Here is a 7824-nt window from a genome sequence, read left to right as displayed (position 1 = left end):
TTTATAATGACACCCTTCATTGTACTATAAAATGTATAGAAATGAAAATGATATTTTTGGGGCTGAAATTGATAGCCTAGGTAACATTTTATTGGAACTCGTTATAATATGAAAGCTGATCTGTGATTGGTCACTGAGGAAAATTACCTCACAGAATGGTAGATCTAGGTCAGTAGTCCGAGGCCAGTATAGTGGGTGCAGTTTTTGATGGAAGTGCAGAATATTAACCAAACACACAAGTGTGGAGAACAGCAATTGGATGCACAGTCTCTTAAGATCTTACAGTGGTTCAATAGCTGAAATGAGACAGAAAATGCAGTAGGATATGTGTGGGCTTTTAAACAATCTATTCTCTTTTATAGATTAAAGTGTTTGTACTAGTACAGAAGATTTTCTCTGAGGAAGTCTTCTTTAATCGGCTTCCAATGTGCATATATGTTGTAATAAATATACTTAACCCCTTTTTAATCTCCTTAAGGGAGATCAGAGAGGGCTCCAGGCGTGAGCTCGCGGTCCCCGGTTGCAATGTGTAGCCAGGGACAGCGGGTATTAGCTGGCGCGGGCCAATCGACGCGGACGGCTATTTAACTATTCAAATGCAGCTGTCAAATGTTGTCAAATGTTGTCTCTAGGCCTGATGTCTTGCAAGTCCTAGACTTATTATGAGGTCCTTGTACAAATGCCTCAAAGTCCCTGAAAGTCCTATATCAATCTTCCAATGTTCTCTCAGATAGAACTTACCAGGGGCATAGCTAGAATTCATGGGGCCCCATAGCAATAAAATGTACGGGTCCCCCCCTCCGCTACGCTGGAGAACAGTGGTCAGGAGTTATCATAGCAGTGAAGCAGAGATCTCCTTGTCTTCTCCATATTAACCCTTTTTTATTTTGCAACACGTAAGTGAACACTGGATAATTTACACACAGCAGTACATAAGGGGTAAAGCAGAAGGACACAGGAGGGCTCTTATCTTAACTGTGCATCCCTGGGCCCCCCTCCTGCACGAGGCCCCATAGCAGCTGCCTACCCTGCCTCTATGGTAGCTACGCCACTGGAACTTACAATTATTCCAGAATTTATAGGCTCTTGGCATGAGTCTCAGTTGTTACAGCAAGCACTTCTGAGTGGTGAGGCCTAGCTACATAATGGTGAGGAGACACGACACTAAGGCACTACTCCTTTCATCTTCTCACTCTGCCAATAGAATAGTCTTCTGTGAACAAGATTTTTTTATTAGTGAAAAGGGACCTCACTCTATACCAGCTTACATCAGTAGGTGACAGCATCATGGCAAGTTATATAGTGTCAGCTATGTGGGTAAGTCTTAGAGATGCAATAACAGTGAGGCACAGTAATAACACTGCAGCTATCTGACTTGTTTCATGTAGCAGGATCTGTACTGGGATACTACATATAAATTAACTATCATTTTTGTAGTTTGGTGCTTGTAGCTACAATATATTCAACAAAATTCTTACCAAAATTATCCCTACAGAGTACATACAGCATCAAAACCTCATAGACATAGACATTTGACGATATAAAAGATAAAATACAGCCAGAAAAGTTGAGTCTAACTTTTATTATCTATGTGAGCCATGTGTCTTTATTTATTACGTATCCTCTTCTGTTAACCCTTCACTCTCTTCTTCATTCCATTTCACTGAAACACTGAGGGAGACACTGCAGCTACATCCCCTAATACTTCTATATTTACTAGTTCTATTGGTTTAAAAAGTGAAGAAGACGTAAGCCTTAAAGGAGAAGTCCGGGGTTGGACATTTTTTCCCCCAAAAGACCCAGGGAGGAAGTGGCTAAATAGAACAACATGTGCCTATATCCCCATAGCGCGGTCCCGCCTCCTCAACTCTTTTGAAAAGAATGTCTGACCCCAAATTTCCCCTTTAAAAAGCAAAATTTCTCTGTCACTTCACTTTTCTTTTCATATGGTCAACTTCAGCTCACAAAGCTCGCTCACATATTCCTCATTGTAAGGGTCGTATCTCAAGGCTTGTTCATAGCAATTTATTGCATCATCTATTTCCCCTTTAGTCTTATGGATAAAGCCGAGCAAAGCAAAAGCCTCAGCGTCACGAAAATTATTCTTAATCTTCCGTGAAGAAATTCTTTTTAGAGATTTCTCGCTGAATTCTCTCTCACTTTTGGGTATATTAATCTGCAGACTCTTTTTATAGTAGTTGATGGCTTCAGGTTCGGACCTCATGCCATATTCTTTGAAACGTCCATAATTGTAATAGATTTGCTGCTTCTCCTCATCTGTAAGATTGGTGAGTGCCAAAACGGCTTGAAATGTGTCCTCTGCTTTCTGATATTCCTTTACTTCACTATACATATCTGCTAGATCTATATAAGCATACACAAATGTTTTCTTGTACTCCAATGCCTTTTCAAAATGAAAGATGGCATTTTGGACAAGGTCATTCGATTCTCTGTCCATTTGTCTTTTATACATATTCCTGTTTCCAGACTTCTTTTTGTAATTGAAATACTTTCTCCTGTAACATATTGCTATCTGGTGATGTAGAAATCCCGATGTTGGGATGAGATCTATGGCAGTTTTCAGGACCTTCAGGCCCTCCTCCACCATCCCAGCTCTCCTGTAAAACTTTGCTACATACCGGAGCAAATATGGAGAGCTTGGGGCCTGTTCTAAGGCTTCTTGAATATATGGTTTTCCTTCTTTACTTCTATTGAGATCTTGAAGCTTCAAAGCAAGAAGCGCCTTCACCACGGCATCATTTGGATTCTTCTCTACTGCCCGTTCCAGTAGCTCTATGGATCTGCATTCTGAAGCTGGGCATTGTCTGCCATTAAAACCTTCCAGTCTATAGACCACAGTTGCGTATCCAGAGTTCCACTCAGGATCTTCTGGCTCTAGCTCCAAAGCCTTCTCAAAGCATTGTTTTGCTTCTTCATAATATTGGCCACAAAATTTAAGCAGTGTCCAGCCCTTTTCCCCATAGATTTCAGCTTGGTCTGGTGTATCTTTTAGTTCTTTATGAATCTGCTCTACTTTATCTATATAATTTTGAGACTCTTCATACTGGTTTAAGTAGTAGAACACCCAAGCATAATTTCCGTATGTCACCAAATATCTGTGATCAGTTCCATCTGGATTATTCTCTTTAATCATTTCTTCTGCTTTCTCTAAGTTAGCAATTGCTTTTGGGTAGTCACCTTTCAGATGCATCACATAGGCCAGTAGATTGTACACCATGTATTTGTTCTTGGTGACAAGAAAAGTCAGTTGGTTATTTAATCTGTCTTCTAATTCATCGGGTTCTGTGTCCTTTAAAAAAAGTTTCCATGTAAAGTGACATTTGAGTTGTAGTAAATGCAGCTTTAATGCTCCCTTTGATATCCCACTGTGAGAGAAAATAAGAGATTGGCATTAATAACTTCTGTATTTTTCTCTTTATAAGACGCACCTCTGGTTTAGACAACTGAAAACAGGAAAAAAAAAATGTCATGCTAATTAATTTTTCCCTGGTGGTCTAAGGCGGTGAAGGGGTTAAAGTTTATTGAAATGAGAGGGCTACTTTAACACTCACCCAACTCTGCTTTATCAAAACACACACACACAGCTCTGCAGCATGCACAATAAACACACAGCTTTGCTGTATCAAAACGCACACACAGCTCTGCAGCATGCACAATACACACCCATTTCAGCTGCATCATACACACCCAGCTATGCTACATAAACATACCCACAGGCACATACGATACTGTATCAATATACAGACACACACACCTCTGCCTTATCACCATAAAAAACAGCTCTGCTATATACATACATACATAAATACATACATACAAAGACACACACACACACAGACACAAATTTAATACAGATTGTCCCTACATGCAGTATCTGTAGGCACAATCATGTGAGTAATCACATGATTGTAACATCACTGAAGGTCCTACAGGTCCTTTCGCTCCATTCTGGGTAAGTTCCCAGATGCTTTTACATGCAGGAATCTAAAGGTGGTGCACATGTCAGGCCACCCTGTCACCTAGTGAAATAACTTTTTCATGTCTTTGTATCTTTTAGGTTTCAAGAGAAATCCATAGGTTTTACATACTGAGGCTGGGTTCACACTACGTATATTTCAGTCAGTATTGTGGTCCTTATATTGCAACCAAAACCAGGAGTGGATTAAAAACACAGAAAGGCTCTGTCCACACAGTGTTGAAATTGAGTGGATGGCCACCATATAACAGTAAATAACGGCCATTATTTCAATATAACAGCCAGAAAATAACAGCAAATATTTGCCATTAAATGGCGGCCATCCACTCAATTTCAACATTGTGTGAACAGATCCTTTCTGTGTTTTTAATCCACTCCTGGTTTTGGTTGCAATATGAGGACCACAATACTGACTGAAATATACGTAGTGTGAACATAGCATTATTTTGCAACTGACTGAACTGCAGATTTGTGGCAGATTTCACCATATGCATTCCGCATATTCATTTTAACCCCTTTTTAACCTTTTTCCTCTCTGTAGCTTTAGTCTCTTCACTCTCTCTGGGCGGTCACCAGTGCCCAGGACAGGAGTGAATTGTGGTTTATCCCTTAGTAAGTCCGCAGTTACCACAGCTTTGTTCCCCTGTGTCTCTACACGGACCTACAAAACACAGCAATCGCTGAGCTCAGGGAGACCAGCGACAAAAAAAATCAAATAGAGTACTCACTGAAGAGTCTCCATTAATACATTGCCCCCTATAAATTTAAATATGCAAAAGAGGGGTCCGTGGAGCCTCAGTTGCAAGTCTCAAAACACAGGAATAGCCAGATATCCCTCCAGGGGAGGAAAGCCTATTGCCAAGGGGGTGCCTGACTTGCATTGAAAAATACACACAAAAAGGTTCGAGATAGGGAGAGTGAGGTGATCTAAAACCTGGGCTGCAGTACTCAACTACTCCATTGGATGTCGCCCTATCAATACTGAAACAACCCACTAAGAAAATATTACACAAGAAAACAATGGGAAATATGTACATAGAAGAACATATTTCCTTCTTTCCCCATCTTCTCTCAAAATTTTCTTCTTTTGTACAGTATTATTTAGGCATCATATACTGTCTGTATGTGGTACAATTGACTTGGTGAAAACTCTGCCTGTGGTCTAAAGATCGCGAGACACATTTTCTTTTTCTTTTAAATCTTGCTAAGATGGTCCTACCTATAGCAGGTCGTATTTAAAGGGAGCACTTTACAACTTTACAAAGGGAGCTCTCGCCTTAACAGGCAAATTACTTATAGGGGTACCCTCATACAGGGTGCAAACTACCTACCGGGGGCTCCTAACTGAAGGGGGCAAACTTCCTATAGGGAGTCCTAGCTATAGAGTAAACAGAATACAGGGTTATCGTATCCACTGAGGTCAAATTACCTACTGGAGGGTCCTACCTAAATGGGGGAAACTACCGACTGGGGGGGCTAAACTACCTACAAGAGGGCAAAATATCTACTAGAGGAAGACTGCATACTGGTACAAACTGCCTACAATGGGGTCCTACAGTACCTACTGGAGTAAAACTAACTATAAGGTGATCCTATTTATAGGAGACAAACTACCTTCAGGTGGTAAACTACATATGGGGGGTAAACTAATGCAGTAACTTATTTACCTTCCCACTTCTCTCAAACCAACATACCGTATTTTCCAGTGTATAAGGCCACTGGGCGTATAAGCAGATTGTCAGGGGTTTGCCTTATACGCCAGAAAACGATTTAGTGCTTTAGGGTGCACTGGTGATTACAATGCTAGGCCATGTTCACACAACGTAGGTTAAGTATTAATCACGGTCGTTGTTACATTGTGCTGCAGCTAGAGAGAATCCCGGCCGGAGTGTATACACATAGGGGGAGATTTATCAAAGGGTGTAAATTTTAGACTGGTGCAAACTACCCACAGCAACCAATCACAGCTCAGCTTTAGGCAGTGCTGAAAGAAAAGAGGAACTGTGATTGGTTGCTGTGGGCAGTTTGCACCAGTCTAAATTTTACACCCCTTGATAAATCTCCCCCACAGTACACACTCCAGCCAGCATCGCTAGTGGCCATGCAAATACTGACATGTCAGTTCACACAATGATGAGCAGCAGTAAATTCGGACGCATCCAAATTCAGCATAAGTGAAGATCATCCGTCCGGTACCTAGCAACCAATCAGATTCCACTTTTCATTTCTCACAGATTCTTTGAAAAATGAAAGGTGGAATCACTTTGGTTGCTAGGGGCAACTAAGACAATTCTACTTTACATCAGTTTGATAAATCTCACCCTTAGTTAATTAAATTATCATGTGCCTGATTATTCAAATGCTTTAATCTGTCTTTATTATTACCATCACAACAAAAGCAATACTAACTCTGGTGTGGATACAAATAAATACCTGGATATCTGTCTAGATACATGGGTATGATTCATTTCCAATATTTTATGTTTTTTATTTTTAAAAAAAAAAGTCAATTTCACTAATGAAATGTGATTGGATACTATTATTTGTGGGTCGTCTATGGGCAGTCCAAGGGTGGTCCATAGGTTGGCCTTCTCAGCCTAGGAAAATTTTCTTTTAAATAAACAAAGCTTTCGGGAACTCAATAATTCTTATAGGCAACTAAGTCAGACTCTGAAAGCTAAATCTCTGCAGCGACAGCCTCCATTGTACTGGTAGCTCAGGGCTTGTACATATGCAGTAAGTCACCCAAAAGCTATTCTACAAAAATCTGATATAATAATAAAGCTTCTCCCTTAGGATATGAGCTCACTACGAAATTTGGGTGGAAATTTTAAGCGGAGTCCGCCTGAAGTTCTGCCTGTCCCATAGACTCAATGATATTCTGAAGCTCAATCCTTCACCCGCAGATAGACTTAACATGTCAATTCTTTGGACGGACGTCAGATTGATCTTCAGAATATTATTAAGTCTATGGAACAGACGGAACCTCAAGTGGAGACCGCTGCGTGGACTCTGCTTGAAATTTCTGCCCAAATTCCCATACCCTTACTGGCCAAAGCCAGGAATTATACTAATTGTACTGGGGGGGATGTGTTGCAGGTTAACACCTGTGCCATAGGGCGATCGATTGCAACCTTTACCTTGTATCTAATTATCATGACCAAATAGAGTTGCTTGCAAGTGCCCCTGGCATCCTGGGCACACGTCCTGCCAGCCCCTATTACTTTACTGCTGTAAAAACATGCACACTGCAAAACAATATTACATTGAACAAACCACCCACCTCAAATCGACATCTTCTAGTTATAGTTCTCTCATAAGACTGACTATAGAGATGTCTTCAAATACATTATAGTTAAAACGTGACATTGAATCAGAGTAAATTATAAAGCACAGGTCTATTGGCTCATAGTGTAGACATCATGGAGTTTAATATACAAAAAGCAGGAGAATATAAAAGTATTTACCTCATTTTGTCAAGCCTCGTCCTTCCTGTCTCTATGAAGAAGCTGCTGAGTACAACAGTGATCTGGCGTCCTTGCTTTTATAGTTACACAGTCCTCAGGATCACGACAGCATCAGTAGGAGGAGGAGAGAATGGAGAAACAATACTGCGGAGTGCTATAGTGATGTTATGCAGCGGAGAATGGAAACTGAAAGTAGCTGCAGTATCTCCGTAAACACATTATGGATAGGGAAGTTTCTTGCTGTGACTTTTTTTTAACCCCTACATATATTTTAACCCCTTAAGGACAGAGCTTAAAATGGCCTTAAGGATTGCACCAATTTTCATTTTTGCATTTTTGTCTTTTCCTCCTCACCTTCTA

General features: G+C 40.5%; 1 protein-coding gene across 1 annotated transcript; it reads right to left on the bottom strand.

Annotated features, from left to right (window-relative positions):
• Positions 1–944: 944 nt before the first annotated feature.
• LOC138798573 (interferon-induced protein with tetratricopeptide repeats 5-like) lies at positions 945–7606 on the bottom strand. The gene is made up of 2 exons (XM_069979088.1): positions 7465–7606; positions 945–3386 (listed from the first exon to the last, which is right to left on the bottom strand). The coding sequence occupies exons 1-2, from the start codon at positions 7467–7469 to the stop codon at positions 1943–1945; spliced, it is 1449 nt and encodes a 482-aa protein (XP_069835189.1). The 5' UTR covers positions 7470–7606; the 3' UTR covers positions 945–1942.
• Between the last annotated feature and the right edge of the window lie 218 nt (positions 7607–7824).

This window comes from Dendropsophus ebraccatus, chromosome 8 (genome assembly GCF_027789765.1).
Source record: "Dendropsophus ebraccatus isolate aDenEbr1 chromosome 8, aDenEbr1.pat, whole genome shotgun sequence".
NCBI lineage: Eukaryota > Metazoa > Chordata > Amphibia > Anura > Hylidae > Dendropsophus > Dendropsophus ebraccatus.
Note: the sequence above shows the minus strand (reverse complement) of the source record. Positions and strands in the feature narration are given on the sequence as shown.